Raw genomic sequence first — 18,353 nt, forward strand, 5'->3', positions numbered from 1 at the left:
CATCTTACTGTTACTAAAAAAGCTATTTTAATGAAAAAATGATTGGTGAACCCTGTTATGAACCAGGAACCAAGATAGACCCACTCACATTTATTGTCATTTTTAGTCCTCACAACAGCACTAAGAGGTGGGCACTTGTATGCTACAAATGGGAAAATTAGGGGTTCAATAATTAAAATGATTTGTCCAGATACACTTGGTTTGCCATTCAATGAGGTAAGTTTGAACTCAAACTATCAGTAAATTGCTCTCTCATTTACACTATTGGATGGTGAGTGAGTATTGTGGTGACGTGAGAAAGCTAATATATCTCATTTGTTTATTGTCAGGCAGTCATTTAAATCTAATGAATTCTAATTCGTTTAACTGATATCTCTTTAAATATTTACGACAGTAAGAAATACATGTAAATTCCTTATCAATTAACTGCAAACATTTAGTTAGAATAAGATGCAACTGATAAAAAAAATAGAACCTATGTCAAGGTAGAGAAGAAGATGACATGAGAGCTCGAAAGAGTGGTTTGTACAGTATGCAATGGCAAACTGAATGGAATAAAACTTGGTCAGATGAATGGATACCATGGACGAACACAAATGGATAGAAAAAATAGTAAGCAGATTTACTTCAAAAAATAAAAGAAAGCTGAAGACAGAATAATTTGGTTTGACAGAACTTTTTCTAAGTTATAATTCACATTTAAATCATGTAGCTAGAACTATGATTATTATTTAATAAAAGAAAATAAAACTAGCCTACCATCTCCTAATTCTTTAGTCATTCAAATGACTATTCAAAAGTCATTATTCCAACCTCAGGTTCTCTACCTTCAAAAAACTCCCTTAACTTCTTATGTCTCTTGTTTTTTCGTAGTAAGTCCACTCCTGTCCCACAGCTTCCACATGGCTGATTTGACATTTTTGTTCCGTAGTGTGTAGATGAGTGGATTCAGCATGGGGGTAACAACATTGTAGAGCACAGACACCAACTTGTCCACAGAGAAAGTGGAAAAAGGCCGAGCGTAGATGAAAATACAGGGTCCAAAAAAGAGTGTTACCACCATGAGATGGGAGGCACAGGTGGAGAGTGCCTTTTGTCTCCCCTCCTTGGATCGAATCTTGACCAGGATAGTGGTATAAGAAGAAATCAGAACCACAAAGGAGCTGGTAGAGATCAACCCACTGTTAGACACCATTAGTAATTCAATGACAAAGGTGTCTGCACAGGCAAGTTTGATGACAGGAGGAACATCACAAAAGAAGTTGTCCACCTGGTTTGGCCCACAAAAAGGCAGATGGTTAGTGAGAATTGTCTGAACAATGGAGTGCACAAATCCCCCAGTCCAGGAAGCAGCTACCAAAAAACAGCATAACCTTCGACTCATGACGGTGGTATAGTGCAGGGGGCGACAAATCGCAACATAGCGATCATAGGCCATCACCGTGAGCAGGAACATTTCAGCTGCCCCTACAAAATGAAGGAAGAAGAGTTGCACAATGCATTGGTCATAGGTAATGAGCTTTTCATTTTCAAGGAAGTCAGCCAGAAGCTTAGGAGTAGTTACAGTTGAATAACAGAGATCCAGGAAAGAGAGATTGCCAAGAAGGAAATACATGGGTGATGAATTCAGGCAGTTATCAGAGGCCACTGTGAGCATGATGAGGACATTGCCCACCCAAGTGGACACATAGAAGAAGAGAAATAATACGAAGAGCCCTGCCTCTATAGCTGGTGTCTGGGAGAAGCCTGCTAGGACAAATTCTCTCACAAATTCTGTCTGGTTTTCATCCATTTGACCTGGCTCCCCCTAAGGGAAAAAAAAAAATCTGGAATTAGTAACATTAAAAAGGAAGGACATATTTCACGCCAAATTCAAGAATCTGCTCATAGCAAAAGAGATATATTTTCTCTAGGATGTATGCAGATTGATTACATAAGAGAAATTATTTCATCCTTAGCTGATATATATGCTTTCCAATGAGTTCCAGCCTTGACTCATTGATGAAGTGGGCTAAGATGCTTTGGAGCATGAAGCCACCTGGTCCTGGTCCTTCAACTTTGACTTGATTCATCCCTTTCTTTCATCAGTCAGTATTTTCTTTCTCTCTCCTTCATGTTTAGTCTCGAGGAATATGCTACATTTCCTCAAGATACTAATATTTAAAATATAAAAACCTTTAGGGGGGAAAAGAAAACTTGAAGGGAGAATTTCAGGAGAAATTTTAAGATTCCAGAGAACAGATTTTAGGGTGGGTAGAGGTTTTATTTGGGAAAGAAAATCATATTATGTAGATGGTTAGGCTACTATGATTACCCTGTGCTTTTTCTTCCCCATCAAGCTAATTTGGGTGAGGCTCTCCCTAATGGAAACGGCTGGAGGAAGGATCACATTTCATGTTAGGCTTATGGTTATTTCATCAACCCCTACCTAAGTTTCCTGATGGCCTGTCCAACTTATTATTGTCTGTATAATATACTTGTCATCTTAAATCATACTGTGGGCATAAAGGCACAGATTATACTTTTTATGATTCAAACACAATCATAAAATAGCTCCTCATGCATTCAAATGACTCTCCCTTTTGACTATCCTACCAAATTGAGTAAAAAAGACTTGCTTCCCTAAAAAAAAAAAAAAAAAAAGCAATTCTTGTGTGTGTGTGTGTGTGTGTGTGTGTGTGTGGTGTGTATTTTATCCATCTCTGTGTAAGCAATGAGTAGAAGGTGCTATTACCTGAGATGAAATAGGTGATAGTTTATTGAGAACTCTGGGGCTTGTAAGAGCTGCTATTGAGTCATATCCCACAGCCAAGTTCTGTGCGACACTGAGCAACATTTTGAGGAATTAACAAATACTTCATAATTTAAAGTTTAGAATAATTTAGAGAATTTTTTTGTCTTATAGTTTCTACCTCCTCTAAACCTGTGAACCGTATACTTGCATTTGACCAAATCAATAAAAATAAAAATCTTTTAAAGAAGTAAATTTTAAATAATATAATTAGCATAAATAAAATGTAACAAAATATATACACTCCTTAGTCAAGGCTAGTATGTAACTCTAAATATTTCATTTGTATTATGCTCTTTCATAAAAAATTAAGAAATTATATGAAGAAAATACCTCAAAATTTAATATTATTTTATTAAAGTGATGTTTACAAAGAGCTTCATTAACATGGAAATAGTTACATAATGAAGCAAAAAGGATAGCAAGTTATTTTTAAAATATGTTAAATCTATAAATGCAGAAAATTAAACTGTAAGAAACTAGACTAATGGTAAAGACAATGAAATATTTATACATGTTGATGTTGACTATTGGGACTTTCTTCTTTCTTACTTATTGATAATTTTCAATTTTTTATAATTGAACTCAATTATATTTATGATAAGTATATAAACTTTCCGTGAATTTATGCGAAACTATGCATATCCCCAGGTTTTATGACTTACCATTTTGTTTTTATATAAAAATTTAAAAAAATGGAAATTGTTAGCGTTCTTCAACTTACTTGTTATTTACTTACAGTAACTACATTTCAGGTAAAATTTCACTCAGTTATTACCTATATAGTTTATTTTGAGATTAGCAGTTGTCCAAGTACAACATCAAATAACCTCAGATTTTTTCAAGACGGATTTGTTTTGCAAAAAATATTGTACTAGTTACTCAATTTTCATGTTTTTAATTTTTTTTCATTACCAAAAATAATGCATGCTTATTGCTGAAATTTAGAAGCAAGAAAATAATCACTCTCCCAATACCAAGAGGTAAACACTGTTAACTTTAACCAAAATTCTTAAACTCCTTTTAAATTTCATTGATTTACATACTTGATATAACATTGTACATGCAATTTGATGTACTACTGAAGAAGACTGCTGTTAGCATTAAGTGCCGATCATATGGTAGCAAAAGACATTGTGTCAGGTAGATAGATACAGACAACAGGGTCATGAAGAAAGGCATTCACTACAATAGACTTTAAGGCAAATTACATACCTTTTGTCTATAAACCATAGATTTTTAGATACTACAGTCACAGATGCCTAACACATTAACACTATAGAACTGACCCAGACAGTCAAGAAGATAAACAAAATAGGGTAGAACTCTGGTTACGCTAGAAATCATTAAGAATTTTTGATGTTTAGGGACTTAGGGATTTAGGTACTCATAGTCAAATCGCAAAGGGAATCATTAGAAAAAATTTAATAACAACCTTTTGCCAGAAAGTATGGAATGCAAAAATGCATGTGTGTTGGGGTTATAGTGTGATGCAAGAGTGAAAAGCAAAGAATGGACGGGGGAAAAAAAAAAAAACTGATGTAAGAGACGCAACAACGTCAGTTGGGTTTTACTGAGGAGAGTTAAGTGCTCTCCTGGACCACAGAGCTGAGGCTGATGGGAAGGATAATGGAACGTTACGGAAGATTTGACTACAGGTGGCTTGCGTTTCGCCTAAAACTACCACTTCGCTTGTACACCTTTCCCCCCTCTGGAGTACCTTTCCTAAACAGGGTTTTTGACTTTAGATTTTATTTCATTTTATTCTTTCAAACATGATAGAAATATGTAAAGTAAAAAGAGAATGGGATGGAGGGAGGGAGGGAGGAAAGAAAGTAGGAAGAGAAAAAGACACACACATAGAGATTGAGATTTAAAAAGCTTTTTTTTTTTAACATCTCTAAATCAGATGACTGAATACACGTTACACTACCACTATCTACATGTTTTTCTACAACTCAGTTTTATTCCTCAGAAGTACATTGTGGATATCCTTTCATGTTTTCATGCACTGTATCCAAATCTATTCTTAACTGATACATAATCTTTCAAGATCATGGGTATGCTATAATGAAATAAATACTCTATTGGTGGGCATTTAGACAATCAATTATTTATCACTATTACAAATAATGCTCCAACAGTAGTTCCTCAGATCCTTATTAAGTATTTTTAAGGCAGGGAATCCTGAGAATGAAATTTCTGAGACAAAGGGTGACAATTTTTTTTTTTCCCCCAAAGGGTTGTACTAATTTACACTCACTGGGATAGTGTATATGCAATGTTCCGAGAAAATAAATCAACAATGCAGGGCTCTTTGGGTCAGAACAAATCATGACAATACTGACTGGTACCAAACACACTGCTGTCGAGTCAATTCTGACTCATAGCGACCCTACAGGACAGAGTAGAACTGCTGGATAGAGTCTCTAAGGAACGCCTGGTGGATTCGAACTGCAAACCTCTTGGTTAGCAGCCATAGCTCTTAACCACTGTGCCACCAGGGTTTCTCTCACTGGTACGGTCACAAGCTTTTATTACTTACACAGCAATCAGGGCAAAGAGGAACAGAGAAAGGTTTATCCTGAGCCAGTCTCCCCAGTAAGGCGGTCCAAGGGTGTAATGTTTAGTTACCTCCATGCACACCTCTTGTTGCATCATGGGTGAGAGACAGAAGAGGCAAGGGACCCTGGGTTTATATAGCAGGGACCAAAGGAGGGAGGAGAGAGAGGAGGGTTTCTTTGTTGAGAGGCAGAGAGTATATTGTAACTTTCAGCGTTGTGGGATGGAGGAAACACTCTTTTCTTGGCTTCAAAGAAACACTCCCTCTTTCTCCAACTACAAGATTACATTTCACAAACCTACACCTGCTAATTGCACAGTGGATTAGAAAAACACCAAGCGGTCAGTTCCTCATGGGGCACACTCTTTGATGTTGCTGTGGAGACAGTGGGGACCATACCGCTTACCCTCTAGTATATGACCCTATTTCCATACTCTTTCCAACAGTGGATAATATATTTACTTTCATTTTAATTTTTCGAATGTGCCAGCTAAAATTTATGTTATTATCTTAGCGTGTGTTTGCCTCATCATCAATGAGAATGAACACTTTTTCGAGGGTTTATTACATATTTTTTCTTTTGTGAATTGCATGTTCATAATATTTTTCACTTTAGCTATGGAGTGTTTATCAAAATTCTTTATTAACATATAGAAGAGCGCTACATTTCAAGGATATTACATGATTCAAATGTTTGAAATATTTATTCCCAGCCTACCATTGTATATATATAACGGAGGTAAAAATTAAGTAAAGTACACAAATCTAAAATTTAAAATTGATCACATTTTTACTTTTATAAATTTTTCAATCAGATGGCAACATAAAACATTAACTACCTCAGATGGCTTCTACGTGTCCCTATCTCAATCAGTAACCTCCAAAGATTACCTCTTTTATAACAAACTTTGATTAGTTTTGCATGTTTGAACTTCATATAAATGGGATTACTAGTATATACTCGTTCTGTGTGTGTGTGACTCTTTTCACTTGGTATTATGTTTGTGAAATTTACCCACGGTATTACATGTATTAGTGTTTGTACGTTTTTATTGCTAAGAGCCTTGTTATCGCTTCCATTGTGTGAATAGAGCCCTGATGGCAAAGTGGTTAAGGGCCATGGCTGCTAACCAAAAGGTCTGCAATTTGAATCCATCAGCTGTTCCTTGGAAACCCTATGGGGCAATTCTTCTCTGTCCTACAGGGTTGCTATGAGTCGGAATCGACTTGACCGCAACATTTTCCTTTTTATTGTATGAATAAGCTATAACAACATTGAGTGTTGTCATACATGAACATGATATATCTTTCCCCTTATTTTATATATCTCAGTTATGTTTTGTAGTTGTCTGTGTGAATGTCTTGTATAAATTTCATCATATTTAATCTAACAAATTTGAAGTTTTTACATTATTGTGAATTTTTTTATTTTCCTTTAATTTTTTTGATTGTTGTAGCAACATTGGTATTTTTATTAATCTCTAGTATTTTGCTCACAGATTCTACACTCACCGTCACATCATCTGCAGAAATATGACAGGTTTGTTTTATTTTACTTTTTTCCTGAACTCTTTTTTCTATCCAGGATCTCTTGCCATTCCATATGAATTTGCAGATCAGCTTTTCCTTTTCTGCAAAAAAAGCCACTAGAAATTTGATAGGAATTGGATTGAATCTGTAGATCACTTTGGGTAGGACTGACATCTTAACAATGTTAAATATTCCAATCCGTGAGCATGGATGTCTTTGCAATTATTAGGTCTCTCTAATTTCTTTCAGTAATATTTTGTAGTTTTAATTGTACAAGTCCTTCACCTCCTTGCTTAAATTTTTTTCTGGATATTTTATTGTCTTATACGCTACTATAAATGGAATTGTTTTCTTAATTTACTTTTCAGATTGTTCATTGCTTGTCTATAGAAATAGAACTAATTTTTTATATTTTTATTTTTGTGGGGTAAAGGATGTGGTTTTTCCCTAAGTAAGATGGCCTTTCTCCTTGGCTCCAGAGAAATAACTCTTGGAGTAATTAAAATACCTTAGTCTGGAACTTCCAGGCCACACCTGAGAATTTGTGCTGGTGAATACGGGTTGGCCAGGCAAGAAAGACTTATCTGGGAGGCTGATATCAACTAGCCTCAGGAGGCATGATTTAGCTTATCAGGCAGGACTGGCCAATAAAAGCAGGAAACATGGAGGACCAAGGAGCGTCCTGGTTAACAAGAACATATGATCTCAGGAGGGCAGTGCATCCCTTGGGACATGAAAGGTCCGTGCTGGGAACCCTTCCATACCTCACCCTATCATCTTTTCATTTATATCCTTTTTGGTTATAATAAATCTGTAGACATAACTATGGTATACTGTGAGTTCTGTGAGTAGTTCCAATGAATTATCAAAAACAAAAGGGATTGTGGGAGCCATCAGGTCAGAAAGTAAGAGTGTTATGTGGACTCCCAAGCTTGTACCTGGCATCCTGAAGTGTTAGTGGAAAACCAGCCCCAAATTGGTGAGAAGGTTAGTATGTCACGTGGACTCCTCAAACTTGCTGCTGCCATCTGCCCATTTGGTAGTCTGAAGGATGATGTCTTTTTAAATTGTAAGCTCTGATCTAGGTAACCAGGGTCAGAGAAAGACGGTGCTATGCAGGCAGGTAGTGACGAGGATGAAGAAGTGGAAATGTGAGGGCCGGATGAATCTCCATGTTTTGGGAATTAGTTTCATGCTGATCCTTACTGTGTAATCTTGTACCCTGCAACTTTGCTGAATTCACTTATTAGCTTTAGTAGTTTTTTGTTAGATGCTTTGTAATTTTCTATACATAAGACCATGTCATGCGAATAGGTATGATTTTACTTCTTTTACAATTAGGATGTCTTTTACTTGTTTGTTTTTTTTTTGCCTAATTTCTCTGGGCTGAAACCTCTAGTACAATGTTGAATAGCTGTGGTGAAAGTGGACATCCTTGTCTTGTTGCTGATCTTAGCAGAAAAGTATTCAGTCTTGACCATTGAGTATGATATTAGCTGTGGGTTTTTCGTAATCATTCTTTATTATGTTGAGGAAATTCCCTTCTACTCCTAGTTTCCTGAGAGTTTTTTAATCATGAAAAGGTGTTGGAGTTTAGCAAGAGCTTTTTCTATATCAATTGATATGATCTTTTTTTTTTTTCTTTTTTGTGCTATTAATGTGATGTGCTGCATTGGTTGATTTTTATCATGTTTAACCGCCCTTGCATTCCTGGGATAAATTTCGCTTGTTGCTCTTGGTGTATAATTTTTAACATCCTGTTGTATTCAGTTTGCTAGCATTTTGTTCAGGATTTTTGCAGTTATATTCATAAGGGATATCTGTTAATCTATATATTTTTTTCTTATAATGTGTACACTTGGCTGTGGTATTAGTGTAATACTAACTTCATATAATTAGTTAGGAACTGCCTCCTCCTTTTCTTTATTTTTTGAAGAGTTTGAGAAATATTGGTGTTAATTCTTTAAACGTTTGGTAGATTTCACCAGTGAATCCATCTGGCCATGCATTTTCTTTGTTGGGAGGTTTTTGGTTACTGATTCAAGCTCTTTATTTGTTATAAGTCTGTTAAGATTTTCTATTTCTTCTTGAGTCAGTTTAAATATAATTTTTATATTTCTAGATATTTGTCCATTTCATCTAGATTATCTAATTTACTGGTGTATAATTGTTCATAGTATTTTCTTACAATCCTTATTTATGTAAGGTCAGTAATAATGTCCCCACTTTAATTTCTGACTTTAATTTTCTGTGTTCTGAAACAAGATGTGAGAACTGGTCTGCTCATTGCTATTGGGGTATATTAAAATCAAGATCTAGGCACTGCGTATCCGAGTTTCTAGCCTCTTTCAGTGGGTAAAGCTAGGAAGCCTATGTATGTATATTAACTCATGTAAGCACACACATTTATATATTCTCTGTATCTATATGTAAAAAAAGATATCTATATACTCCTGTGTAAATACTTTAAAATGAGTAAATATTGATAAGACTTCCAGTACAATGTTGAATAGAAGTGATGAGAGAGAACATTTTTGTCTTGTGTCCAAATTTAGGAAAAAAATAATTCATTTACCATTAAGTATTATGCTTTTTATCTATATTTTTTATGATGTTGGTTGAAAGCTTATTAAAGAGGCCCTTTATCAGGTTATGGAAGTTCCATTCTATTCCTGGCTTGTTGAATAAGTGTTGAATTTTGTCAAATGCTTTTTCTGCATCTATTGAGATGATCATATGAATTTTCTTTTTTATTCTCTTAATATGGCTGAATTTCAAATATTAAAGCAACCTTGCATTTCTGGAATGGACACCATTTGGTCAAGACAGATTATCCTTTAAATACATTGATGAATTTGATTTTCAAAAATTTCATTGAAGATGTAAACATCTATTGGTAATGAAGAAGTTAAACTGTCCCTATTTGCAGGTGATATGCTATACTTAGAAAATCCAAAAGACTCCATGAGAAAACTACTGGAACTAATAGAAAGATTCAGCAGAGTAGCAAAATACAAGATAAACATACAAAAATCAGTTGGATTCATAAACACCACTAAAGAGAACAATGAAAAGGAAATCAGGAAAACAATACCATTTATAATAGCCCATAAAAAAATAAAATACTTTAGAATAAATCTAACCAGGGATGTAAAAGACCTATACAAAGGAAACTAGAAAACACTACTGCAAGAAACCAAAAGAAATCTACATAAATGGAAAAACGTACCATGCTCTTGAATAGGTAGACTCAACATTGTGAAAAAGACAATTCTACCTGAAGCAATTTACAAATATAATGCAATACCTATCCAAACACCAACAACATTCTTTAAAGAGATGGCCAAACTTACCATTAACTTTATCTGGAAAGGGATGAGGCCCTGGATAAGTAAAGCACTATTGAAGGAGAAGAATAAAATAGGAAGACTTGCACTACCTGACCTCAGAACATGCTATACAGCTACATTAGTCAAAACAGCCTGGTACTGGTACAATGACAGATATATTGACCAATGAAACAGAATTGAAAGCACAGATGTAAATTCATTCACTTATGGTCACCTGATCTTTGACAAGGGCCCAAAGTCCACCAAATGGGGAAAAGACAGTCTTTTTAACAAATGGTGCTGGCAAAACTGGATGTCCATCTGCAAAGAAATGAAACAGAACCCGTACCTCACACCATATACAAAAACTAACTCAGAATGGATCAAAGACCTAAATATAAAGCCAGAAACTATGAAGTTTGTAGAAGAAAAAACATGATCAATGCTAGGTCCCTAATACAAGGCATTAACAGGATACAGACCATAACCAACAACACAAAAGCTCCAGAGGATAAGCTAGATAGCTGGGATCTTCTAAAAAATTAAACACTTAAGCTCATCAAAAGACTTCACCAAAAGAGTAAACAGAGAACCTACAGACTGGGGAAAAAATTTTGGCTATTACAAATCAGACAAAGGTCTAATCTTTAAAATGTAAGAAAAAAATCCAACACGTCTACAACAAAAAGACACACAATCCAATTAAAAAATGGGCAAAGGAAATGAACAGACTCTTCACCAAAGAAGACATTCAAGTGGCCAACAGACACACGAGGAAATGCTCATGATCTCTAGCCATCAGAGAAATGCAAATGAAAACTACAGTGAGATACTCTCTCACCCTGGCATTACTGCCACGAATCAAAAAAAAAACAGAAAATAACAAATGTTGGAATAGCTGCAGGGAGATGGGAACTCTTATGCACTGCTGGTAGGAATGAAAAATGGTACAACCATTTTGGAAAATGATATGGTGCTTCCTTAGAAAGCTAGAAATAGAAATACCATATAATCTAGCAATCTCACTCCTAGGAATATATCCTAGAGAAATAAGTGTCATCATACGATTAGATATATGTACACCCATGTTCATTGCAGCATTATTCACAATATCAAAAGATGAAAACAACCTAGATGCCCATCAACAGATGAATGGATAAACTATGGTACATACACACAATGGAATATTATGCAAAGATAAAGAACAATGATGAATCTGCAAATCATCTCATAACAGGGATGCATCTGGAGGACATTATGCTGAGTGAAATAAGTCAATCACAAAAGGACAAATATTGTATAAGACCACTACTGTAAAAGCTTATGAAAAGATTTACATACAAAAAGAAACAATCTTTGATAGTCAGGAGGGAGGGGAGGAGTGGTGATGGAAAAACACTTAATGGACAACCAGAACCAAAAAAACCAAACCCAGTGCCGTCAAGTCGATTCTGACTCATAGAGAACCTACAGGACAGGGTAGAACTGCCCCATAGAGTTTCCAAGGAGCACCTGGCAGATTCAAACTACTGACCCTTTGGTTAGCAGCAGTAGCCCTTAACCACTATGCCACCAGGGTTTCCCTAATAGACAATAGATAACCGGTAACTTTCTTTTTTTTTTTTTTCGTGAAGAGCAGAATTGTCCCATAGGGTTTTCTAGGATGTAAGTTTTTTTTTTAATCTTAATAGGAGCAGATCACCCTATCTTTCTCCCACAGAGCTGCTAGGTGGACTTGAACCACCAACATTTTGGTTAACAGCTGAGTGATTAACTGTTGTGCCATTAAGTCTAGGATAAAAAAAAAAAAATAGGACTATAAATATCTGAAAATCATGAAAAAAAAGCCTGAATGAGTCATGGCATTATGTTATTGATTGACACACATACTCGTTTGACCCTACTTAAGGCATCTGCTTAATGAAAATTCTATGTAACATCACTTCTAATACAGAAATCTGTTGTATTTGCAGCTTTAAAATCAAATAAAAACGCTAATGTTAATTGCTCTAGTTCTGTGAGTAAATTCATCCTCTTAGGCTTCCCTTGTACCTGGGAGATTCAAATTCTCCTCTTCTCATTCTTCTCTGGAACATATAGCCTGACGTTGAATGGGAACCTATCCATTATCTGCATTGTAAGGTGGGACCATCAACTACAAACTCCCATGTATATCCTGCTGGCCAATTTTTCCTTCCTGGAGATCTGCTTTATAACTTCAACTACCCCCAATATGCTAGCCAACTTTGTCTCTGCAACCAACGCCATTTCCTTCTCTGGCTGCTTCCTCCAGTTCTACTTCTTCTTCTCCATGGGCACGACTGAGACCTTCTTCTTGTCCGTCATGGCCTTGGACAGGTACCTTGCCATCTGCAGGCCCCTGCACTACCCCTCCATAATAACAGTTCGACGCTGCATCAGAATGGGAGCCTGCTGCTGGGCGTGTGGCTTCTTATACTTCCTCTTGCCTGTTTACCTAATCTCTCAGCTCCCATTTTGTTGTCCCAATAAAATCGATCACTTTCTGTGTGACCCAGGACCCCTTATGAAGCTGTCCTGTGTGCCATCTCCTGCCACTGAGGTCATCTGTGCCATGTTTAACTCTGTCCTCATGTTCTCCACCTTCCTCTTCATTATTAGCTCCTATGCCCTGGTGATCAGAGCTGTGCTGAGGGTCCCCTCAGCAGAAGGCCGGCATAAGGCTTTCTCCACATGTGGCTCCCACCTGGCTGTGGTATCCCTCTTCTACGGTTCCGTCATGATTGTATATGTGAGCCCAACAACAGGCAACCCAGCTGGGATCCAGAAAATTGTGACTTTATTTTATTCTGTGTTGACTCCTCTTTTCAACCCCTTGATCTACAGTCTCCGGAATAAGGAGATGAAGGAGGCACTGAGAAAATTATTCAGAGGTGTGAGATTTAACCAGAGGCATGGAAGAAATGTTTGAAGAACTTGTGATCGAAACTGAACTAATGCATGGAAAATAAACGATTAAAAGATTGGTATTAACTAAATGAGCAAGATATCTTTTTGAAAGGAGGAGGAAGATAGCTATGTATAATAAAATGTTTATAAAGGTAACTGTAAGATCCATTTTTCTGTCCATTTTTATCACCAGAGGAAATTTTATATTAATAGTATTTTGAAAATTAAAAAAGGAAAGAAAAATGATCATTCATCTTCCTGGCATTCAGAGTTAACATCAGTTAATATTTTTCTGTCCCTGTGTACACACGCGTGCATATATACATACAGTTTTCCCTAGGTATCCCCAAGGGATTGGTTCCAGGACCCCCTTGAATATCAAAATCCCTAGATGCTCAAGTCCCTTATGTAAATGGCGTAGTATTGGCATATAACTTACTCACATCCTCCCATATACTTTAAATCATCTCTAGATTACTTGTAATACCTAATATAATGTAAATACTATGTAAATAGTTGCTATACTGTATTGTTTCAGGAATAATGACAAGGGAAAAAATGTCCTTTTTTTTTTCTCCCAAACATTTTCCATCTGAGGTAGGTTGAATCTGCAGATGCAGAACCCACGGACACAGAGGGTTGACTGTATAAATTATCTATCCTATATATTACATAATTTCTAAAATTTTCACTGATGATTTGAAAGCCAAGAATGCTAAGTTTACAAAACAACATTTAAATATTACTTCTATCAACATTAAAATATAAGACTCAGTCATCTTTCTTATGAAAATGGATTTCTCATAACTTGTATTTCTTCTCACTATCTCATCAAGGTTTACTTAAAAGAATCTTAGTACATCAGTCAGATGGTGACATTATTTTCTTTTACATAATACTTTCACTTCTAAGAATTGTTTTTGAAAAGAGCTCTACTTAGGACAAGACATGCATTGCCTTTTTTCTGATATGTTATTTATGCCTAGTGCAGGTTAGGAGATAATACCAAGTAACTCCTAGGTACTGTTGCCAAGAACACTAGTATTTCATACTCGTGGATTTTGGGGAGAATGTTCTGCTGAGTATCTTGACCACTTTCCAGATGAATCTTTATTTCACGTGTTTCAGGTAGATGAATAATTCTTTTGAAACCAGTTAATCACTGGTATGTCTTATATCTAACAAATTTAAACAAATTAAACGTACCTAAAATTTTCTAAATTACTAAACACAAATTTATACCATTATTTTTCTTATAGCTTTATTGATAGTTTTATTGATATATAATTGACATACAATAAATTCACCTTTTTAAAGTGGTTTCTAGGATATTGACAGGATTATGTAATCATCACCTCTATTTAATTCTAGAATATTTTTCTAATGCCCCCCAAAAGATACCAGACCCATTAGCAACCACTCCCCACATGCCCTTTGACCCAGCCTCTGCCAATCACTTTTCTACTTTCAGTTTCTATGGATTTGCCTATGTTGGGCATTTCATGTAAATGGGGCTGTACAATATGTGGTCTTTTGTAACTAGCTGGTTTCATTTAGTGTAGTGTTTTGAAGGTTGATCTAAGTTGTAGCATGTGTTAATACTCCATTACTTTATATTGCTGGATGTTATCCATAGTATGGATACACCTCAATTGTGTTTATCCACTCATCAGTTAATGTACTTTTAGGTGTGTCTACTTCTAGCTATTATTAATAATGCTGCCATGAATATTTGTGAACAGGTTTTATTTTTGAACATATGTTTTCGAGTCTCATGCATATATACCTAAAAGTGGACTTGCTGGGCCATATGCTAACTCTGAGTTCAGTATTCTAAGGGAACTACCAGTCTGTTTTCCGAAGTGGATACACCAGTTTAAGAGCACAGCAATATATGGTTTTTTCAATTGCTCCACATCTTCCCCAACATTTGTGATTTTCCATATTTTTAATTGTAGCAATCCTAGTGGGTATGAAGAACTATCTCGTTGTGGATTTGTTTTCCATTTTCCTAATAGGAAATGATGTTTAGTGTCTTTTCAAGTGCTTCTTGTCTATTTGTATGTCTTCTTTGAAGAAATATCTACACAAATCCCTTGACAATTTTTTTTGGTTGTAAATTAAATTTTTATTAACTTTCAAATATAAATTTTTGTGTTAACATTCAAATTTTTAAAAATAGCTTTTATTGTGCTTTAAGTGAAAGTTTACAAATCAAGTCAGTCTCTCACATATAAACTTATATACACCTTACTACATACTCCCATTTACACTCCCCCTAATGAGTCAGCCCGCTCCCTTCTTCCAGTCTTTCTTTTTGTGACTGTTTTGCCAGTTTCTAACCCCCTCTACCCTCCCATCTCCCCTCTAGACAGGAGATGCCAACACAGTCTCAAGTGTCCACCTGATACAAGTAGCTCACACTCCTCATCAGCATCTCTCTACAACCCATTGTCCAGTTCAATCCATGTCTGATGAGTTGTCTTCGGGAATGGTTCCTGTCCTGGGCCAACAGAAGGTTTGGGGACGATGACCAGCGGGATTCTTCTAGTCTCAGTTAGATCATTAAGTCTGGTCTTTTTATGAGAATTTGGGGTCTGCATCCCACTGTTCTCCTGCTCCCTCAGGAGTTCTCTGTTGTGCTCTCTGTCAGGGCAGTCATCGGTTGTAGCTGGGCACCATCTAGTTCTTCCAGTCTCAGGATGATGTAAGCCTCTAGTTCATGTGGCCCTTTCTGGAACTCCAATTACATGCAAGTTATTCTTCTTGATAGAGTCCCATATGATTGTTAGGGTTTCTTCATTTTTTAAATTCTTTTATCTGATTTTTCTTCAACTCTATTGGTGTCAATTGCCTTGTCATCCCACTCCCCACTCTGCATTCTAGTTGCTCGATTCTGCTCCTCTGACTTCCTATTGAGTTGTCTAATTCTGTAATTTTACTGTTAATCTTTTGGATTTCTGAATGCTGTCTCTCTATGCATTCTTGCAGCTTTTTAATTTTTCCACTATGTTCTTGAATAATCTTTTTGATTTCTTCAACTGCTTTATCAGTATGTTCCTTGGCTTTTTTTTTTTTTTGTAGATTGCCTTATTTAATTTCTGAGGTCATCCTTGATGTCTTGAAGTGTTCTGTATATTAGTTTTTTATATTCTGCAACTGGCCATTCTAGGATTGTATCTTCATTTGGGAAAGATTTTGATTCTTTAATTTGGGGAGTTGTAGAAGCAATCATGGTCTGCTTCTTTATGTGGTTTGATATCGACTGCTGTCTCCAAGCCATCTATAAGATATTGTAATGATTTATTTTATATTTGATCACTGTGTCTTACCTTGTTTTGTTTTCCTTCAATATACCCAGATGGGCTACTAGATTGTGCTGTCCTGATTGTTGTAGTCTTTGAATCACTTGTGTCCTATTACCAGGTGGTTTGGGCTGTCACCAGATATATAAGCCTAAGAGCCCATTCACTATTCTTGAATAGAATCAGCTTAGGTGTTCTGATTTTGGGCCACCAAGTGTGTGGTGTACACTGTCACCTATTATCTTAGAAGAGTAGTGGTGATAGTTGTGTGCACCAGATTCTAGTAGCAGCAGGAGGTCGCACTCCAGGAGGGGCAGGATGCTAACAGCCTTCTGCCAAGTGCCAGTGAGGTAGGTGTGCCTATATTCCTAAAGCACTTTGGTGAGTGGGCTCTGCAGCTGTAGCTTAGGCACCCAACATTTGTACCTCTAAAGATTGGTAGGCGTCAGTAACCTCAGACCCCTTTGGCAGGTGGCTAGGTAGTTTGGGTGGAGCTTCAGCCTTCAGTTCCCCACTGTGGATGGGTGAGGGCTCTGTTTAATAGGTAGAGATATCAGATCTGGAAAACTTGTCTTTCCAGTGATCTGCTAAAACAATTACAGTCAGATCTCTATCAGAATTGCCTTTGCATTGTAATAGCCACCTTGTTGCCTGTTGGGATGAAAGCCGAAGACTGTGGATCTCATATGCTTGGCTGGAGCTTGTTCTGTATTTTTATTCCAGTTTAGGGAAGTCAGGGAAGGATTTTTTGTCCCTGGGTTTTTAGTAGCTGCTTCTTACAGGCCAGGAGAATGGGTTAGGAAAAGAAAAGCAAAAAAAAAAAAACAAAAACTGCAGAGTACTTCATGCCCTGGCCCAGGAAATTCCAATGTTAATGAAGCCACATGGGGCAGGGAGGGGAGATCAGATAGATAGGAGAGAGAAGCACTCAGCAATATAGACAAAGTTACTTATCTTGCTTGGTGATGACTGTTTTATCTGAGATTCCAGAAGGGCATTGGCTGGGTCAAGATTGCCCGTGAGGATGAGGCCTGCATCCTGTGCTTATGCTGTCTCAGAAGCCGTGGTCAGCTCCTCTGTCTCCTGTCCAAAGCCCAGTGCCAAGGTTCCCAGGCTCCAAAACCAGTCGCTGCCTCCCGGTGACTTCTTCTCCTGTCAGCCCCGTATGGCTGGGCTTCCCCCGAGGTCACTTCAGGAGGCTAGGGCTGCGACCCGTGCTTGCTCCATCTCAGGAAGCCGTGCTCAGCTCCCCTCTGCCCAATCCAAAACCCGGTGCCAAGGTTTTCTGACTGGGACTCTGGCTCCAGGCTTCGAAAACAGTCGCTGCTTCCCTGTGGTTGCTCATTCTTTCATGAGCCGTGTCAATGTGCAGCCTGCTTGCACTGGCTGAGTCTCTATCGAGGTTACCCCAGGGGGCTAAGGGTTAGGGCTGTGTCCCATGCCTACCCCACCTCAGCAAGCCACAATCAGCCCTGCCACTTTGCACCAGGGAACCACGAGGGCTCAAGGCTGTGGAGTGGGACACCGGTTCCAGAAGCGGTCGCTGCTTCAGGGTGCAGGTTTCTCTCCCGTGTCTCTCAGATCAACTCTTTAGATCTGTGTTTGATGGTCAGCATTCATAGATTGTCATGTATGTGATCGACTCATTTGTTTTTCCGAGTCTTTGTTGCAAGAGGGATCCGGGTAGTTTCTACCTAGTCAGCCATCTTGGCCCCGCCTCCCCTTGACGATTTTTAATTGAGTTATTTGCCTTTTTATTGTTGAAGTGTACGAGGTCTTTATACATTCTGAACAAGTCTCTTACTAGATATATAATCTGCGAATAGTTTATTCCAATTTCTGTGTTTTCTTTTTACTTTCTTGAATGTGTCCTTAAAAAAATCCTTAGATCTTTTTAACTCTGATAA

The 18,353-nt window shown here is 37.1% G+C and overlaps 2 protein-coding genes across 2 annotated transcripts; one reads left to right on the plus strand and one right to left on the minus strand.

Annotated features, from left to right (window-relative positions):
- Positions 1 to 501: 501 nt before the first annotated feature.
- On the minus strand, positions 502 to 1,932 carry LOC100653913 (olfactory receptor 4Q2). Its single transcript, XM_003423527.3, has one exon. It carries the CDS (start codon positions 1,790 to 1,792, stop codon positions 851 to 853), a length of 942 nt encoding a protein of 313 aa, XP_003423575.1. The 5' UTR covers positions 1,793 to 1,932; the 3' UTR covers positions 502 to 850.
- A 10,381-nt stretch (positions 1,933 to 12,313) lies between these two features.
- LOC100654199 (olfactory receptor 11H6-like) lies at positions 12,314 to 13,581 on the plus strand. Its single transcript, XM_023542615.2, has one exon. The coding sequence runs from the start codon at positions 12,381 to 12,383 to the stop codon at positions 13,161 to 13,163; it is 783 nt and encodes a 260-aa protein (XP_023398383.2). The 5' UTR covers positions 12,314 to 12,380; the 3' UTR covers positions 13,164 to 13,581.
- The last annotated feature ends 4,772 nt before the right edge of the window (positions 13,582 to 18,353 follow it).

The sequence above is a fragment of the Loxodonta africana genome, chromosome 10 (genome assembly GCF_030014295.1).
Source record: "Loxodonta africana isolate mLoxAfr1 chromosome 10, mLoxAfr1.hap2, whole genome shotgun sequence".
Classification (NCBI taxonomy): Eukaryota; Metazoa; Chordata; class Mammalia; order Proboscidea; family Elephantidae; genus Loxodonta; species Loxodonta africana.

What these genes read in the sequence shown, in the direction of transcription:
- LOC100653913 (XM_003423527.3), bottom strand. Translation starts at nt 1,792, where the DNA reads ATGGATGAAAACCAGACAGAATTTGTGAGAGAATTTGTCCTAGCAGGC.
- LOC100654199 (XM_023542615.2), top strand. Translation starts at nt 12,381, where the DNA reads ATGTATATCCTGCTGGCCAATTTTTCCTTCCTGGAGATCTGCTTTATA.